This window comes from Molothrus aeneus, chromosome 2 (assembly GCF_037042795.1).
Source record: "Molothrus aeneus isolate 106 chromosome 2, BPBGC_Maene_1.0, whole genome shotgun sequence".
Taxonomy (NCBI): domain Eukaryota; kingdom Metazoa; phylum Chordata; class Aves; order Passeriformes; family Icteridae; genus Molothrus; species Molothrus aeneus.
The window spans coordinates 106,954,423-106,975,369 of record NC_089647.1 but is presented as its reverse complement, the minus strand read 5'-3'; the positions used below and the strand labels follow the sequence as shown (position 1 = coordinate 106,975,369).

General features: G+C 35.7%; 1 protein-coding gene across 1 annotated transcript in view; it reads left to right on the top strand.

The window, feature by feature from the left end:
- The window catches only part of DMD (dystrophin), a 1,043,102-nt gene that overhangs the window by 255,713 nt on the left and 766,442 nt on the right, over positions 1-20,947 (top strand). The window contains exons 3-6 of the mRNA XM_066545460.1: positions 3,021-3,113; positions 4,018-4,095; positions 7,021-7,113; positions 14,606-14,778. Coding sequence (XP_066401557.1) covers positions 3,021-3,113; positions 4,018-4,095; positions 7,021-7,113; positions 14,606-14,778 — 437 coding nt within the window. The remainder of the gene's footprint in view (positions 1-3,020; positions 3,114-4,017; positions 4,096-7,020; positions 7,114-14,605; positions 14,779-20,947) is intronic.

Sequence of the window (20,947 nt, the reverse complement as noted above, 5' to 3'; positions counted from 1 at the left end):
GTTGCATTCCACAGCAGCACATAACCATTGTTTACATTTTGTTCCTGAGGCCTCTCAGCTTCTCAGGAGGAAAAATCCTAAGGAAAGGATTTTTCATAAAAGATGTCTGCGACACCTAGTCTTTCTAGTAATTCAGAACAAAGTCTTATCTTAGATTTTAATTTTGTTCTACTTCTAGAAAGGAATTTCTGCTTCTGGTGAAAAGTCACCTTGCTCTGTATATCAAATATCTTTAGTCCTTTCTATGTCCTGTACTCTCTTGTTTCCCCCATCTCTCCCATTGCTGTGGTGTTGAAAAAAGACAATTGAGTGAGAACCAACAATTCAGGTGGAAACTATTCTGGGCATTCTTTAAATTTAAGTTTTGGATAAGTTTGTAATATAGCGTGAATAATATATCAACATGTGTAACAAATGGTAGAGGAGAGTCTTCTGAACATTTTCATTTCTCTTAGGTAAAGGGCAGTGGTTTTAGGTCACAACCTAAAAAAGTTTTTTATAAATCTTATTTTCAGCAAGAATGTATAACAAATGACTAGGTAGGTATTTGTTTAGCAAGCCACGCTTGTTTTTTCACCGTTTTCAAAAGTTCAAGTTAACAGACACTTTCCAATGACAATAAATTTGCTTGATGCAACTTTGAGCCCTGTGTATCTCAGGACTTACTGCAATGCCGATCCAGTTAAGATATTCAATTACCCCATTGCCAGAAAAACAACCTTCCTCAGGGTTAAAATTATATGTGTGGCATTAGTGTAGGGTGCCTTAGTGTATTTTTAGTTGTGATTAATGGAAGGTATATTTCCAAGACCCTAAAAAATCAATGGAACTTCTGGTTTAAGGTTTACTTGTAATTAATATGTCCTGCTGGGGATAATACCATGCTATGTCTTTATTTTCTTTCTAAAATCTTTACCAAAAAAACCCCACCCAAAAACAATATATTATTTGTTAAGCAGAATTTTTGACTGCCTAGATTGATTTTAACATAAATTTCATGAATACCTTAAATGCTGAAAAAAAGAAGGAAAGACAGAGACACAGGCAGTTATGAAGGCCAGTTTTGTTTTTCCTGTATGATACAAACCAGTATAATTGTCAAAATGTCATTTTTCTCATATTCCCAGAGAAATCCACTAGCATTATGGGCACAACTCTTTCATAATGTTGCATAAGAGCCTATTGCTCACTCCAACTTTCTAAAGACTGTGAAAAAGCTCCCTTAAAGTACAGAGATCTTCTGTTTCCCCTCTGCAAAAATGACTTTTGTTCTGCAAGATTAGGGAACAAAATAAGGTCTCTGATTTAGTTGCATGTTTTGATTGTAACTTTGTCCTATAGATTCAGTAATTCTGTACATGACTTGACTCACATCATAGCACATGATTTTTTTATCCCATAATGTAAAGCATTCTTATAAAACTATTTCACATACTAAATATGAGGCAGGAAATAGAGTTTCTGGGCATTATTACTTAAACAGGTAATTCAAGGTCTTGAGTAGTGCAAGTAAATCATATGTGTATCTGTTCAGTACTGGTTTTCAGATATTTAATAAAGTGTTAAATAAATAGAAATTAGCTTAGTTGGGATGGGTTGTGCACGGTGTGAAAACTGTCTAGAAAACTAGGATTCCCACTGCTGTTGAAAATTTGTGATGCTGTGGATTTGTTTGTTCCATGAAAGAGAAACAAGGCCTTACCAAAAACTGAAGGGATTGAAAGGAGCTTTTGCTTCAGAAGCACAGTCAGAGAGAAAGGTCATGGCAAAATAGCTAATGCACTTGAGTCAGTGCTGTACCCATAACTATGTGTTGATGAGAAAAAAATAATTTCAGACTGAATACTGTCCTTAATTCTGTCCTCTGTTCAAGTAACCTTCCAAAGGAATTGGTACTTCCTAACAAAATAAGTTTTTCATAAAATTTCCAGCTCTAGTGAGGGTTGCAGTGAATACCAGAACAACATTGCTTACAGGAAAGCAAATGTTTTCTATATAACACAGATTCCCAATTTTACATTGCTCTGTGGTAAAAATGGAAGATGTGCAATGTAGGTCATCATGGCATCAGTTCTAGAAAATTAGAATACAGACACTTGCTCTCAAATCAATCAAAGCATCCATCAAACTTCACAAATTAGAAAATATGTGGACATGTGAAATTATTTTGCATGGCACAGAATAATCGCTACTTTTTACTATGGTTCTCAATAGCTCTCATACATACAAAAATATCTAAAAATTCAGAGGTGCATATAAAACTTGCTCAGTGACTAGACTATAAAAAAATATGTCTATATTTTAATATTTCATGCTTTAGTCAAAGCATCAGATCAGAAATTTGGTTTGAATTTTAGAAAGAGTGATTTTTTTTAACATTGTCATATGGGGAAAAATCACAAGTATTTCCTTTCATCTTTCACTGATGCTAAGTACAAAATGTGAGTTGTCTGTCAGCCACTTAGAGAAATAAGGCCACAATCCAGTACAATTCCATGGCCTATGAACATAGATCTGTTTCTAAGATCCTGACTAGGGTAAGTCTGCCTCATCTCTCTGTGTACTTCCAGTGTTTTTTCTGACACATGGAGCTCGTACTGGGCACTTAAATTTTAAATCACTTCCTTTGTGTTTGGAGTGGTTTTTTTTCTTGTTTCTTTTCTTGTTTTTCTTTTTTTTTTTTTTTTTAAGTATTGTTCCTATTTTTTTTTCCCTGATTTTCACCTTAATTGCAAAGTCTTCTTTGTTTTCTAGATATATTAGTATTTAGTTCTGGCTTATTTGTTTGAAATAATGACATGTACTTGAAATAAAGTAAGCGTCATTGTCTCTTAAACAATAGAACCCTGTTTAAGACAGATATATATGTAAGAATCCTGTGAGCTTTAATGTATTTAGCTCTTTTACTTTGTGTCCTGCATTCCATATATATTCTGATGCTGGCTTTTTACAGCTTTCTGGTCTTTTTTGAATTATTATTTTTGGCATTTGAACTAACCAGAGGGATTGTTTCATTTCAGTTTGGAAGACGTCATATTGAAGACCTTTTTAATGATTTTCGAGATGGACGAAGACTTCTGGAGCTCCTGGAATGCCTTACAGGCCAAAAACTTGTATGTGCTTTGCAACACATTTACTGTATATTGAAGTTTTAATGTTGTGATAATTGTAGTAGTTGATATTCACCAATTTCTTCCATTGATGAGGACCTGTGAAAACTATTTTTAGGTGTCTAATTAGGTTTCAGTTTCATTTGAAATTGAGGAAACATTGTGACTGAGAGCTGTATTAGACAATAACACTTTGCAAGGCCTATAATTGAAATGAAAATATTCTGCTTTATTGGATGCACTTACTAAGTGTGCCACTAAGAAACATGACTGAGGCAGGGTTAATTTAGATATCTGGATTTTAGCTGGAATAGAATTTAATGTGTAGAATAAGAATGATTTTCTAATGTTGTATATATGGTCCATCTTTTCTGATTGTACTTGTCTGAAAAGAGAGAACTGCTAGCTTTTATTAACTTGGAAATTCTAAAGTGACACAGTCACACACATTTTTTAATGCCTTCTCTTGTGTTCCTAGTTGGAATTTGTAACTATAGCATCTTCTCATAAGAAGGCTGGGAGACTGAGAATCAAAATCCAGAGATAATGCACTTGTACATAAATATTACACAAACTGATGCTTATCTGTTTAGTTGCCATAGCAATGTTCTTAAATTGGGCCATGCAGAAGACAACTAATCATGATAAAAGGAATCTGGAATGAGCTAATTTTATATGCATTTTAATGATTCCTTCACTGAAAGTTACCTTCTAACTCTGGATCTAGTTTGTTTCACAATTAACTTTATTTTATGTTGGTAGCTGCATAATCCCAGTATATGTTAGTATTCTATTCTCATAAATTTGTGAAATAGAAAACTACAGGTGTAATATAAGATGTGAGTTACAGATAGTGTACTCTACATTCTGATTATGGACAGTAATGTTTGGTTTATTTTCTTTGTAGGCAAAAGAAAAGGGCTCCACAAAAGTTCATGCTCTGAACAATGTCAACAAAGCAATCCACTTTTTGCAAAGAAATAATGTAAGTATTCAGCCAGACAGGCTCAGAACAGCCAGTAGACAGCACAGAAAATGCTTTTTAGGTGTTGAATCAAACACCTTGGTCTATAGTATAAAAGTACTGGAGTCAAAGAAGCTTTATCAATGTGGATTGGATACTTTCCCATTTTTTAGGGGGAAAGTTTTAAGGGGTTTAAAATCCTCTTCCAGTGAATTTTGTCTAATATATCTGTAATGGATGCTGTCTGAAGCCAGATCAACCTGCATGATTTTATTCTAATGAATGGTGTATAAAATAAATTTTTCAAAGTTAAATACAAGAAGTGAAACATAGCTGATTACAAGATGCTGCCTATCAAAATATTTACTCACAATCTCTGACAATTATGAACCCTGAAAACCCAAGGCTTTTCTTACAATATTTTTTTTATTAAGTTTCATAGGCAACTGTCTCTCATGATTCAAAACACTAATCATATCAATATCACTTTCAATTCTCCTTTGTAAAGATTGATTTTTCAAGCCGGTATCCTGTGAATCATTCTTGATTAAATATTCTCATATGGTCTTCCTTATGCAGGGATTCTAATGGACCCATAATTTTAGCAGACATTTCATCTGGCCCACTAATTTTATCATAACTCTCCTCAAGAATAAATTAAAAAAAAACTATAACACTTGCTTAAACTTCACAGTAAGAGGTGACGAAACAGAGATAATGTATTCTGTGCTGTATATTATATTGGATTTCTTGATAGCTGCAGGAGGTCAGTAATGCTTGATTTCAAGTGCTGAATAAAGTTACTGATTTTATAAATCTAAGGTAATCCACCTAAAGGTTTGTACATAAATGAGAATGTGACCCTACAAGATTGACATAAAGACCTCCAGCTTGATTTTTATTTTTTTAAATGGTATTTGATGTAAAGAAATAAAAGGAAAAGCTTCTAATTGTTCAAAATTTGCAACATTTGACATTATTGGGGAAAAATCATCAATACATTATTTCACACTATACAAGAAGGTTTTGCTTCTGGCAAAACTGGTTACAAATAATAATAGAAAATACTTTTTTAAGTACTCAGTACCTTTCCGATGAACCCACTGGGGTGCTCTTCACTCATTTTCCAGAACACAAATCTGGAAAGTCCCTTTCGAATCTGGGAAGAAAAGAGAGAGTATTCCAATTTTAGAAGATAGAAGAAGAAACATTGTTTTAGAAAGTGAAGTGGTCATCCAGTGGCCATTAAATTCATGTAATGAAAACCTTGTAAACTATATAAATATTGGTACAGTTTATGTAAAGATATACTGTATCTTGTCTATATGAAGTCGAAAGACCTGCCTCTGAAATAGCTTCCTTAAGCTTCAATAATTTGACAAATTATTCCTCTGGGACTTCAAGAATGCAAAATCAATGGTTCTAAAGTGAATTAAAGCCTGTGACTAGTCCAGATTTTTCTGCTGATACCTTTGCTCTGAGGTTCTGGGTGGTAACACTGAACAATGCTACTGCTTCCAGTCAATCCATTTCATAGGCTTTTTCTTCACATAGAAAAGTGAAAGTATTGAGGGAGGGGCATGGGGGATGTAAGGGGATGTAAGGGGCAGGGGGTTGCCCCAGGATAGGCTGAGACCTGTCTCTGGCAAACTGGGCCATGTTCCTCTGCTTCAGTAAAAGAGACGTGGGCTCTGTGTGTTCCGGCTTCCCCTTCCAAGAGTGGATTTGGTCTGTAGAATATGCAGGCACTGCCCTAATAAACCCTAATTGTAGGGTGTCACTTGCTGCAGGGGATTCCATTTTAAATTTAGCATGCAAAGTCTAAGTTCAATTTGGGGAAATGTTCCAAGACATTGATGGTTAAAATAGATAGCCAGTCTCATGTGCTTTTAATACAAAATGTGGAATTCTTAAAGAAAAGAGCTCTTTAAGAGTTCTAGAGTTCTTGATAAAATATCTGATTTTTGGTTTGTAAAAATGACCTATACATAGATGCATTAAAAAAAAAATAAAAAAAATAAAATAAAGCATCTTGTTTTGAGGGTGAAAACTTTATTAAATTTGAAGATGCAATTTCAAATAACTTCAGAACTGCACTAGAGACTGCAGAATGCAGTTTGTGAAGGAATGGGGCACTTTGCAATAAAAACCATCAGTTCTGACCATGAAAAATTGCATCTATGAAACAGCAAGGATGCCAATTTTAGAGTCATGATTCTATCCAAATGTGCAGAACAGCTTAAAGTCTTCCATTTATAACCCTGAGTTTGGCTTCCTTATTCAGATATAGTATAAAACTGGGGGAGGGTGAAGGATCATTTCCCATGTGGAGGAAGGAAAATTCCATGGTGGTAAATAATGATGCATTATGAAATTACAAATGCATGATACAATTATGGAAAACAACATTACTGGATGAACTGTTGTGGAAAAGATTTGTTAGATCACAATCACTGCTTTATCTGTATTCCAGAGCACATCCTGTATATTTCTTTATACATTATGGAATTGAATTAAGGAAAATTAAGTTCTATTTTAATTTAAATATATAATGTCTTGAGTTTTTAGGTTCTTACAGTGCCTAGATGTGCAAGTGTTAACATTCAGAAAATTATATTATGTAAGGTAGTACAAAGCAGAGTACAGTAGTTTTTCTGTCTGTGTGATTTGTAACTGTAGAAGCTTAATATAAGTGATATTTAAGTTATTATAACTATTGCTTTTCATTTTATGTTTCACAACATGCTGTAACTGGAATAATAGGAACTCCAGATCACTGCTGTTTTTTTCCAGAACATTAACTGTGGCATTTATAAAATGTGAGTTGTATGTTTATGGAACAACAGAAAAGAAATGGGAGATTTGCCTTAGCCTATCCCTTCATCTCCTTCCAGCCTCTTATGCTTGTTATTTATCTTTTACAATTATTTTTTGTTTCTATAATAGGTTGATTTGGTAAATATAGGGAGCTCAGATATTGTGGATGGAAATCATAAGCTGACCCTTGGTTTGATCTGGAATATAATCCTCCACTGGCAGGTGAGTGGCACTGCTCATTACTTCCTAAGGAAATACCTTTACTCCACTGATCTTTTCTCCATTATTATCCAGCAACAACCTACAAAGTAAACATAGACACTGCAATGTGCTAAATCAACAAATATTATGGCAGCCTGCTAACGTATTATCAAGGGTATTGACAATGTTAAGAAGAAAAAATAGTTTTTACAGGATTAGCAGAAACTTTTTTGACTTTTTTTGTAATATCATAGTCAGATATTGCAAGATGATATATATGAGTTATCCTAACAAAAATGGATAGACAAAGCCAATGTGGATTTCTTTTCAGTATCTTAGAAAGAGTGACTTCTCCATTTTAATGAAATAATCAAATCAGTTGCTTTTTGCTGCTGACCCATCCTGCCAAGAATTATTTTTAGAACATTAAAAAGCTGCTAGACTGCCTATTTATTGAAACAGATGTGGCTCATTTAGCTTCCTTTCTCTTTGGAGAAACATGAAATGGATCTCATAAAAACCAGCATGGTAGATGAGGACACTTAACTTATAAAAATTCTGAAATGGCAGTAAAATCAAAATTCAAAAAGATCTATCATCTAGATGCTCTGAATCCTGGTGTTTGTATGAATCTGGGCTAAGAGTCTGTCTATAGTGTTGACTATGCTCCCCAAGCAGTAATCCACAAGTGTTTTATAGAATAAAAATAAAAGGTGGTGGGAAACAAAGCTTAAAAGACTTTAAAACTGAAGCACTCCTATCAAAAATAAGATTTGTATCATTCATCTGAGTAGGGAACAATTTTATTCTCATTTTACAGGACAATAGCAACAGAAAAAAGCTGCAGATTGTTAACTCACTTCTTCCTTTGTCTCTGTTTCAATCATCCTAGTTTAATTGCATAAAATTGATCTAAATTACTTATTAAGAGCAGATGGAATATGATACCTAGCTATACAACTTTTACCAATAATCCTTTAATCATTATGTTTTAATTTGAATAAATTATGGACTGAGATGACTGATCATGTTCAAATTAATATTTTGTTTTCCTCATATTTTATCCTGAAGCAGTGTTAACGGTGTGCTTTAGTATTAGCTATATACTTAGCAATTTATTTTCAATCACTCCCACCATTTCTTTTAACATGTACTTGCACAGACACACAGAAGACACAGGTTCTGGTGTAGCCTGATGAGCTTTTTGACAGCATCCATGTCAAAACCAAAAACCTTTTGTCTGCAGTGCAAAAATGATTCATTTCAAGCTTCATCTTGAGCCTGGTGATAACTGTGATGGCACCTGTGATGGTGTCATAGCTTCAGCTTAAACCACCCATGGATAAAAGGTCCAAGGATCATTTTTACACAGCAGTGATTAAAAGTGTGACTCTTTGTCAGCATAGTCTTAATTCAGTCCAATTTTAGTCTATACTTTGAGTTCTGTGATGCACTAAAGATCTAGAAATAAAACAACACACTTTTGAGGCAATATTAGTATAGGAGGAAATTCAAAAGCTGGTTAACTGGAGCCCTCAGCAGCAAATATGGACACATACCCACCCCACATAGGGCAAATACAGTTTTATAAATTTAGCATACTTTTATAAAATTAGCATACTTGACAAGCATTCTCAATTAGAAGCACAGGTAATGAGGTGATTCCCCCCCTTGGTTCCACCCTTTTCCAGAACCCCGCCCTTTAGATACTAACTATACTTTATTCATGAGAAAGTGTCTCAAGATGATGTTTTATCCTTGGTTCCCAGATTAGGACTGGGCCCTTTAGGAATGTATTTGTCTTTCTGTCTAACAGATTAGGTGAAAAGCTAGCTACGAATCTATGTATTTATACAATGGTAGGCTACAGAACTACAAATATATGAGAATATATAGAAGCAAAAAGGCAAAAAATCAATTTGGCATCACTGTGTTTAATTTTTTTCTAGTTGTGAGGTACTGAAAATGACCTGCACCTTCTGGACTTCTCTTTTTATTTAAATTTCTGTAAATAATATTATAATTTGTCTAGAATTTAGTTTTAGGGTTTTTTTCTAAAGAGTAGCTAAAACCTGATTGAAAACAAGAAGCCATTATTAAATAATAACCCTGTTGTTGTTGCTAAATGATGAGTAATTAAAAAAAAAAAAAGGCAGATTTATATTTTGGCATGTCTCCTTAAAAAACCCAAAACACTCAGAGCCCTTAGTTTGCTACCTATTTCCCTTCAAAGTATTGGAAGAGTTCAAAGTAAATTTGCTTATTTACAGCTCTGTGGAGAAAGTCTGCTCTTTTCCAGATTTTCTTTCAAATTTTGAATTGCATGATCTAGAATATGTTAGTGACTGTTCTGCCCTGTTTATAAGTAGGTATGATCTTTCATATCGACAGAATTTATGGTGACACAAAGCTGTAAATTTCTTAAGAAATTCTTCCTGTTGGTTTGCCTATCCCAGATTGTCCCTGGCAAGAAGCAGCTGGAAACACAATAAGTTGTTCATACAGAGTCAGGGTCACCAAACTTATCTGTCACTTGTCTCAGCTTGGTAAAACACCAAGACTACTACATTTGTTTGTAGTCTGTGGAAGGCTTAAAGACAAATGAATAGGAGTACACAGGCTATTTGATTTAGTGCACGCTTGTGTAGTCTGTGATTGTTGGTGCAGTCCTGCTTTTGCAGACCCTGAGAAGAGTCACTTAGAGGAAAATCATATGTCTACATCTAAAACAAAAAACAACATGAAAAGACATGAGGTTATTTTTTATGTGAGCACTTGTGTTGTTGTAGATGAACAGGCAAGAAGCTTTTCCACTTTCATGTCCTGCAGGCAGGACCACACAAGGGCACAACTGTACTTACATATGGCAATGTGATGGTCTCACAAAAATTTTTATCTCTTTGTATAAAAATAGTTTAAGAGAAGAGATGGTAGAAGAAAGGTGCTTGAAAGGAACAGTGCCAGCACCTATTGTATTTGCAGGGTTCCCAGAAGAAGGAAGGAATGATGAATCTGATTCCATGTTCTCAGAATGCTAATTTATTATTTTATGATACTATATTATATTAAAGAATACTATACTAAACTATACTAAAGAATACAGAAAAGATACTTAGAGAAGGCTAAAAAGATAATAATGAAAACTTGTGACCTCTTCCAGAGTCTCGACACAGCTTGGCACTGATTTGCCAATAAGTCAAAATAATTCACATGAAACCAATGAAACAATCACCAGTTGGATAAACAATCTCCAAACACATCCCAAAGCAGCAAAACACAGGAGAAGCAGATGAGATAATATTGTTTTCTTTTTTCTCTGAGGCTTCTCAGCTTCCCAGGAGAAGGATCCTGGGCCAAGGGATTTTTCCAGAAAATATGACTGTGACAAGTACCAATCCAAATGGATATCAGCAGTCCCATTGAGGAGAGGCAGTGGTTGAGGTGGTAGAGGCACTGCATCTGAGCAGTGGAAATATTATGGCTTTCTGTATCCCCTGTGATGATTGTGTTCTTATCTAGTCTGTTTTTTACAGATTGTTATTAAAATTTTCCTTGAAATTGAACCATTGTTCTGAGTTGAGCACCTGCTGCCAAAGCTCCTTATGGTACCAAATCCATCAGACTCTGTTTCCTTGAAGCTGCTGCCCTCTTTCTCCCAGCTCTGTGATCTCAGCCTCACTGCAGCATTAACATTTAAGTAAAAACAAAGGAAAACTATTAATTTGTGAACTGTTGATGAACTCCCTTGAGAGTGGAAAAACATTCTATATGGCAGTGTGTAAATTCTTTTGTTATGTTTTTAGGAGTGAATTAATTTTCATGTAAAGCATGAAAGAAAACCCCTGGCAAAAATATTTGGCCCAAGTTTTGACTTTCTCTGGGAAAAATCATAAAATAGTAGATCTATACATAAGGAAAATATTTCACAGGGGAGCATTTCAACACCCGGAAAGCCTCGTTTGGAGACTTAGTAAAAGCATCAGGGTTATTGTGCACGTCAGTATTTTAATATGAATTACCATTTTAATTTTGATTTTTGATTACGGAAATAAAATGCTTCTGTCAATCCACCTTGAACCAGTGAACAAAGAATATCCTTTACTTTGATAGGTGTTTGAATATCTATGAAAATGTCCTTAAAAGTGTTCTATCAAATGTACTTGGAAAGAGTTTAGTGGTTCTAGCTATAAAAATGTAATCTATGCAGTCAGAGTACTTGAAATCTAGCAAGTAAAAAATGCTAAGTGATTCTGTCAGGGAGATGTAAGGTTTCTATTTTATTAAGAAAAATGGAAAATTCTTGCTTTGAGAACAGTTTTCTTTTCAGATTATTTTTTCCCTCCTTCTTTTCTAGGGTCTGGCAAACTGAACCCAAGTGCCAGTCTTATAAAATGTTACTTATAAAATGCCTGAGTGTTGGTTTTAGGTGAATGAGATGTGGTGTGAGCCTGAGATCATGCTGTGTTCCTTTTCATCTTACTCACACATCAACATATGCCCAGATTCCAGGACATGGCCCTGCAGTGGGAAGATCAAAGGTCCATTGGTGCTGTGAGCCAGGGCTGGCTGTGCTGCTTTTGGCCAATGTCTTCATGTGGGGACAAGAACAGCAGTGCTCTCATTCTGTCCACAGCTTTCCTTTTGGCAGCCTGGCATTTCTGAAGCCATCTCAGTGATGTCTGTATTGTCCTTCCTCCCCCTTCTATCAAAATTTAATCTTTTCCTTTTGCCATAGCATATGTCCATTCCCCAGGAAGAGCAAGAATATCTGTTCTCTGGAAGTCCGAGTTTCCTACACCTGAAAGCTTTGTGTCCTGCCAGGATACACTGCATTAGAAAGGAGAGGTAAAAAAGAAATGAGTAGCAGAGGTCAACTCATCACCTGGCAACAAGAAGCAGAGGCACTTTGAAATATCTGCAGTATTTGAGCCTGGATGCTGGGGGAGTTTGTCTGAAAGCTCTTCAGGCTGACATGAACACATTTCTGTGTGCCACTTTTCCAGCAGTACATCTTAACCAAGAAGCCTTCAAAAAGCTTCCTTTGCACCAGAATATCAGCCAGCACTGTTGTGCTCAGGCACTGATCCTGCTTCAGGACCCAGTGATCCTGCAGACAGGGTAGTGCTGTGCTGCAGGTGTGGCATGGTGCTGCCAAGGTGGGGTTGGATGGCAATGCCCCTCAGGAAACTCAGGTGGACAAGGTGGCTCCAGCTGTAAAAGTGGAGTTATCCACCAATTCTCACTGAACAGGAAGGGGCCTCAGCATTCAGGATGAGGTCAGACTCTTTTACTCCATTATTTTAAATGTCTTACTTACCCTAGGAGGCAACAAAAAATCATAAATTTAACAGTCTTCACTGTTGCAAAGAAATGCAGGAAAAGAAGAGCAAAACTTTATCTACTGTTAGCATATTTAACTCAACAAGGTGATATTGAAGCTGTTTTGTATTCATTTACAGAAAAGTAAAAATAAATGCTGCGTTTGGACTTATTACCTGGCTTCTTCTGAAAAATTTCCTTCCTGATGACCCATTTTTTAACTAATTTTGTCTAATCATCTCTGTTCATAGACATAGCTCCTTTCTCTTTGATATCAGCTTAAACACATAATCTATTCTGTGTTATGAACTCTTCTATTTCTAAATATGGTGTTCCTGCATTCATTCACTTATCCTTTAATGGAAATGTGTGTTGTATTATTCAAAAGTTAGAGTTTGCTTGTAATATCCAGAAAAATCTGCATTTGTAAATATAAGCATATGATAAAAACCAAAATAAACAATGAAATCTTAGCTAAGACAAATCTCCTTAAGTTTAGTATTTTCTAGTCTTTCTTATTGCATGTTTGGTGCAACAGATGCTAATTGCCAAAGTTTTCTTCTTTTTCAGCATCCAGATTATTGAAAAAAACCAAGATTCTGTATTTTTATAGTAGTGAAGGTGCCTAGGAATACAGAGGCCAAATCACATCTTCTTGCTACATTATGTAAATCAGCTTTGGCATCTCTCAAAAGTAAAGATGTTAAAAATGTCAAGAAATGAAAAACACCCACTCAGACATATGAAGCAAAAATAAAGAGCATATTTCCTAATTTTCTTACACTTCATTTTCTGTCTCCTGATGTAAAAATGGAGACAACAATAACAACTATTCTTATCTGACTGAATTTTTATTAATTTTCATTAGTGCAAATTGAAATCTAAGACTGAAGTCAGGAACATATCCCATGAAATTTAGAGGATAAATTTCTCCTTCCATCTTAGAAATTAATAACATATAATGTAAAGTTTACACTTAAGTCTCAAAAGGAAAATTAAGGGCACTGATACTCTTTGGTCAATATGCATCTGAGATGCAAACCCAAAATGTTATTTCAGTAATTCATATCTTCACAAAATCAAATGATTGAATTAATTACTGTGAAAATAGTGAGCAATTTACTGTATTCAGCAATAAAAGGTTATCTCTGTTTTTTTTTCTACAATGTCATAGTAATGAATTGTCATTGTTTTTGTTGACTGTTCTTTCAGATTACAGCTTCTGCATATTATCTTACAATTTTTACAGTTTCAAAGTGGTCCACACTTTATCATAAAGTAGATTCTGCCATGAATGTTATTCTTTGAATGACTGATACCGGCAGCAGAGCAATTCAAGGGGAAAATGATAATGAAATGCAATATTCCCTAAGTGAATAAGCAGCAATAAGCAACTTTATAGTTAAATTATATCTTAGGGAGTAATTTAAAAGAGCTGCTATTCTAAAAGATATATGGGGAAAGAAATTATTTAAAAGGTGCTACTTTACAGGAAAATAATTCTTAATAGAAGTTTTATGTGTGCTTTAACTAGTAGAGAAATTGTTAGGAAATAAAAAATCTACTGCATTATGTCAAACTCCAGGATAATATTTATAAAAGCCTTTAGACTTTTTGTAAAATAATAACTGTAGATTGGTAAACTCTCTCTAGTGAAAAAGGAATATAAACTTCATTATAATAATAAAATTGAAATATATGCAATACTCTTTTAGTGCATGCAATGAAATTGACTTTTCATCCAAGTGCATGTATGCAAATATATTTTGTATCTTTAAGTCAAAAACATGATCCACTTTTTATGCTATTCATCATTTTATCAACTTTTGCTCAAATGTCTTATATTAACTTAGGATGTATTTCCAGATCAAAGAAAACCACAAGGAGAAATACCTAGTTTGAAAGAACTGTGTTACCACAAGGGATGCTAACAAATGTGCCTTCTCTGTCCCTGCTTCACCTGTGGCACAGGGATGAATGAATTCATGCATGTCAGTAGCTGTTGTCTTTGAGCAATCAGTGATTGCTTAAAGATTGCTGCCATTATCTTGAGGAGACAAGTGTGTTCTTTAATTACTTAGCAGTTTTTCTTTAGTGTTGAAATTTATTTAACTGAAGGTTTTTCATTTCAAGAGAAGAAACAGTCAGCTTTTAATAAGTTCAATCATTTATCAAATTCTGTCTTTTATTGCAGGTCAAAGATGTAATGAAAAACATCATGGCTGGGCTGCAGCAGACAAACAGTGAGATGATTCTGCTGAGCTGGGTCCGTCAATCGACTCGCAAGTACCCGCAGGTCAACGTTACCAATTTCACCACGAGCTGGTCTGATGGATTGGCTTTCAACGCTCTCCTCCACAGCCACAGGTGGGAAAAGCAGCTTTTCACTGTGACAGATGGCTGTACAGGGCTTGAGGACAGTCTGTCCGTGGTGTGTGGGGTTTAGCTGCTTCCTCTGTGGGTGTTTCAGCATGCTTTTAAATGCCTGACTGTTTGCTTTGACCTGGCTGCTGCGTTTTGTGTCCTACTAAATCCTCTCATGGAGGAAGAGCTTTTCACAGCACAACCAAATATCCACAGTTCAGATCCTTTCCTGGATTTTCAGTCTGTATACCAAGAAGATAGTCTCAAGGAGTACAGGTTTGGAAGCATTTGAGAACAGCAAGGAGTAGATCCAAAACTAAGCCTTTGAGGTTGTCCCAGAGGGAGAAGGAGGTTTTCCTGTGGGTACTTAGAGGGGGAAAATGTGGTGTTTGTTGAAAGCCCCTCATAGCTGTTGAATTGAAAGTATGGATTTGCCTCACAAGGACACAGCTGGAGAAGTTGGCCTTTGTTTTCAAAGCCTTTCATGTTGTTTCAACAGCTTATTTGAGTTTTTAGCCTCTCTCAGAAGTTGCCTTTTTCTAGTCTATGCTGTACAAAACTCTACCTCTAGAGATTCAGAGTTCTCTGGGGGTTCTGTGTATGTGGCTTAAGGAAGATGTGCAAGTCAATATATATAAAAAACCTAGTTCTTGCCACTGCTGCTTCTAAAGCAGGATTGCTTTTCCCAGTATGATAAACCTCCCAACCTCTTTCTTCTACTACTGATGCCTTAAGTATATACTTCTCTCTTAAAGGGGACTGTCCTGCAATGCCACTGACTGCTCAAGTTATTAGGGAGTTGAACTTTTTAACTGTGGTTTAAATACCATCCAGAAATTAAACTCCAAATTAGCCTCTCCCTTCCCTCTGCCCCCTCTGGCAAGGGAGGAACAAAAGCAGACTTTGGATTGGGATCACAATTTATTGAAAGCAAACATCAATGGAATAAGAAGAACAGCAATAATGATTTTAAAAAGTATACAGGAAGAGAGGGTTTTTTTTTTTTCTTACCAAAAAATGGTCACCCCCTTGACTTAGTTCCCTGTGGCAGCTGGGACAAGAAGATGACAGACACTCCCTGCAGGTCATGTACATGTGGCTTGCCCAGACAAAGATGGTGACTGTTTCCACATGCTGCTCCATGTGGCAGCTGGGAATAAAGGCAAGATGGTGAGGAGGGCTCTGAAATCCCAAGACATTGGGAAACACTGGCAAACAATCCCACTATGTGGAGACTCATCCCAGAACAGGTTTCAAACACACCAACTGCATTCCATCCAGGGAACCACAACTGTATTTTTCCCTAAAATTACCATACCATTGCAACCTCTCTTAAGATGTGAATATAACTTCTCCATTGCCTCTGATTTTACCCACAGTCATCTTTCCACAATGTCTTTCCACCTAGAAACAATAGCAGACTGTCTGATCCCTGATTAGGGTATCTGATACTCAGATATTCAGATTGCATGCTCTGCAGGACCATGTAATATCTGGTGTCTGAAATCAGTAATCAGAAATTCCTTTTTGTCCTTCTCTGGAGGTATTTATTCAGAAGTCTGAACAGAGGAATTTATTCAGGATCAGTCCCTGGCTGGGGAGTGCTGTTGCCAGTAAACCAGGCTGGGATTGTCTAGACAAATTTCTGTGTCCTATGTCAGATTTTATGCACTGCTGTGTTCAGTTCAGAGCAAAGTTCACCAGATGAACATTCATTTCCTGCTTACTGGAATTTATGCGCTTTATTCAGGTTTTGTAATTCAGGGCTGCAAAACTTAAGCCTGCTTTTACTCTTCTACTGTCTGCTGCCATAAATCTTGCATAGCTTTCTGCACAGTGAGCCTATTTTCAATAGAAGTGAAGAATTACTCCACAGAAGTCTTGTCTCTTGCCCAGTAGTTACTGCACTTATCTGGGAAATGGCAAGTGTTCAGTCAGATTCCTGGAGGCAAGTCTCCAAGACACACCAGTCATCTTCTGGACTTAAATCACTAAGTTCTCTGCAAGAGTTTCATTTCCTCATTTCCTCCAAAGCCCTGATGCAGTAATTTTTAAGATGAACCAATGATGTTTGATTTTTGTTGACTTTGCATTTTATGTTTAGTGCGTGGGAACACTGAATTGTCCTTCAAGATTCCAGATGGAATCAATTAAATAGGCACACTAGGACATTCCATGCTTGTGAGCTCCTAACTGTATCCCATAATAATAAAAAACCTTCTCTAAGGAGCCTAATTCAATCACTCTAAGATGCAGGTACATTAGAGACCTGGGTGTCAGAGTGTCTTAGATTTAGTGCCTAAAGACGACAGTTTTAATATACACTGAAGAAAAGTTGTCCAAGAGTTATTTACATGAATTCTCAGAGAAACCCGGTGTCTCACACATCCTATGTTTTATAAATGGTTTGTGATTTATTTACATATAATGATAAACACTCTGATGACAAACACCTCTGAATTTAGCTCCTCTGTTTTCCCTGTTCAATTTTTCCGGTTTCTACCTCTTTTTTTGGTCAGAATTCCCTATTTCTCCAGTTTTCCACTTCTTTCTTGTTTATTTCCTTGTTCTCCATAAAGTTGTGTCCAGATGCTCTCTTCTTTTTTTCCCTTTTCATCCTCTGACTTTATTCCTCTGCATTGGCAGAAATGGAAGCAGAGTTAATCACAAGGAAGGATAGCTATAGTTTGAAAATCAGGTATGATATTTAATTCATGCAGTGGACCTGGTGCCCTGTGTGTGCACTTTTCCCCAGTTTTAGCTCTATTCCTAGACTTCTACAAAAACCAAACCAAGAACAAACCAAAAAACCTCCAAAACCCCACAGAAAATGCCAAACATCAAAAATCTCTCCAACACTGAAAGAGTGATGCTACCCAAAGATTTTTCCAAAATATTTAGACTCTCTTAAAGTGAGGGTAGATTTTGTGGTAGCATGAAATCTATTTATTTTTCAAACCAATTCTTTTCCTTTATGGGTGGTGATATTTTTATTCCTCTTATATAATGTTTTCAGTGATGAACAGGTGGCTTTTTGTTTTTGTTTGTAGTTGTTTTGTTTTTTTTAAAGAGGTTCAGACAGTAATGTGAAATTTGCATCTGGATGAATTTTCTAAGTACATCCTTAAATGGATTGAGATAAAGTAAGAGACTTTCATGAAGCACTGACCACATAGTATGCTGGGGGAGCAGTGGGAAGCTTTATTTCTCATAGTCTTCTATCCCACCAATCCCTAGCATTCAGCTTGCTATTTTGATTGGATCCGATTTTTCTAATGCTCTCTCTCTGTCATTTTATTTAGGGGTTACTTCAGGCAGATTTTTCCATCTCTGTAATCACCATGTCTCCATGGACATTTAGGCTCTTTAGCAATTGCTTTCAATACTGAGTGCAAGAAGCAGTGGAACACAGGTCACCTGGCAAATCTCCAAGGGCGCATTAGTGAGCCCAGAGGGTGAATTTTCAGGATATAAGCTTGGCACATGATCTCTTGAATTGTATCTTTTGAACTGAAAAAAAAAAAAAACAAAAACCAAGGCAACAGCTGTGGACTGGCATCATCACCCTAGGAATATACAGAAACTAAAATATTTTGCTGATGAAGAGAGGTCAGTCCTTCTACAGTTGAAATTCTCCCTTCTTAAGGCTCCAGATCACAAAGACCTTTCCCCATTTACTTCTTAAAATCTTTTTCCTCCAGGTGGATATGAGAAAGAGCTTTACCTCTTTTTGGGGCTCTTTTTCTTTTCTTTTCTCCCCTGGTCCTGTAATCAGGATTTTGAAGTGGGAACAGGTGGCATTCATTATCTTCCTCCTTGCTTCTTTAAAATGCTTGAACTTAGGCCAGGTGAATGCCTTACAAATGAGCACTTCATTGCAGCTGTTTCTACTTCAGGGGGCTAGAGTGAGAAGGGAAGGAAAATGACATCAGAAAGAGGTCCTGGACAGAAGCAAAAAAAAAAAAAATCTTCACTAGTTTACAGGAAAAGAAAAAGAGAAAACAATAGGATGAAGAGGTATGAAAAGAATAATTTTTTTAGCAAATCACTAGGTTATGTATCAGTTACTCTCTCCTGACGTTTTTCAATTTTGAGAGATCTGAGAACATATATGAGACATTTTTGTATAAATAGGTAAAGTAACAAACACACAGCTTTTCTATTGAAATAGAGATGATAGATTTCATGGTCTAACTATGGCTATTTTCTGTCTACAGTAATCACAAACTGTGGCTTGTCTTATCCATGACTTTAATCTTTGCATAGAGGTCTGTCAGGATTTGTTTGTCCATAGCATATAGTATACTATACATAGTATAAATTTTCTCACCCTGGCTGAACTAGTTCTGTTGTAGGTTATGTAACTGGGGGTCACAGGGGATGTAGGGGGTCTCTTTTTTTACTTTACTTTTCTTGGAAATATGTTTTGAAAAAATTCAGATTTGTTTTCCTTTTTTTTTTTTCCTTTTTTTGTTTTTATTGTTTGTATTTCTGCTCGTGACAGGAAAGAACTGTTTGTAAAAAAATTAATGTATGTTCAAGAGAAAGTTTGATTTTTACAATGCAAACTCCTCCATTGAAGCCTTCAATCTTTTCAATTTTGCTCTCCATGGTTGTGTCATAAACTAATCTAAGACCAGTGCTGTTTGAGTTGATCAGTGAATGGCTAGATAAAGTTCAGCATGTTCTACTTAATTCTAACTTCTTTGAAAATGTGTTGTATTTTTCAGGAACAAAAGTGAGAAATGCTAGTTATTTTTCCATGGGTTCCCTTCCCTCCCTATCAGGCAAGACCCAAGCTGCAGATATGAGAATAAATTCCAACTCCCTTGGTATTATTTGAACAATATGGAGAGGACAAATGAAGGCAGAGAATCAGTATTCCATTTCATATCTTTGCTTTACTATTTCATACCTTCTCACTCCTGTATTTAAAACTCCTTAGGAAGCTAATAACAGTTGTAATTTGAAAATCAGTTTAAGTGTTGTTTCAGGGATTTTCAAAAGCTGTTTTCCACTTACCACAATTATTAATCTTCTAGGCTATATTATTTCCCACAATCACACATGGCAGTATTGCCACATAAATACACCCAGTGAAACATCCTGACACATAGCACAGAGAAGCTGCTGCTTCAAGCTGACATTATGACACTGTTATTCTAGTGATAGAGCTACTGAAATGTGTATAGCAACATAATCTTTCAACAAAGTGAAAATCTGGAAAGTTAAATTGCTGTTGGAGTAGAGAGAGCTTTTTGAATTTATTTTTATTTTAATTAAACTGGTGCTTATCAGAACTGAGTTGCAGTAGGTGGCCATATACTTACAAATTATCTTGGAATCTGTGCTGTCTGCTTTATGTACAATACTAAGAAAATGGATAAGAAATCTGACAGTAACTTACTAGATCTTACAAATTCTTTTTTGGCTATGTTTCAGAGGGTTCCAATTTTTGCCATCTGTAATGAGTGGAGTGGAGTGCTGCATGTTCTCTATACAGGCAGCACGTAAATTCAACCCAGGTGTTGAGATGCGATGTTGTTTCAAACCCTTGTGAGTGCTGGAGCATTTGGTTGTTAAAAGAAAAAAATCCAACAAAAACCACAAAAACAAACTAACAAAAATTCTGTGTGTCTTATATTAAGAGTCCTACCTCCAGAGATGAAGTCATGATAATAATTTTAGACTATCTTGGTAGGTTAACTTGAAAATACTCTCCTGGATTATAGAACTGAAAAGTTGGATGAAATTGACGATCTAAGGTATTATTAATGATCACAGAGGCTTTCTCAGGAGGGATAAGACAATATTGTGACATTCCTCAAGGAGCAATTGTAAATATTCATGTTCTTGTCCAGTGGAGTCCTAACTGATTAAAAGTATGCTCCCATATATAAAATATTGTATCACCAAACAAAAATGATTATGTGAACATAATGTGCTGCTCTCAGCATTGCAGGTGTGCTTAGAACTTTTAGCCAAATTAAAACAGAAAAATAAAAAGGAAAAAAGAAAAATTTGAGGGGAAGGTAGTCCTTTGTATACATTTCGTTCCTCTCCTTGTCCTAAAGGCTTTTCTTACCAAATAATCTTTTTACACTCTAGTCTGTGTAGTATATGTGTGACACATTCTTGTCAAGCTTTTTAAGACAGTCAAAATCAACAACTT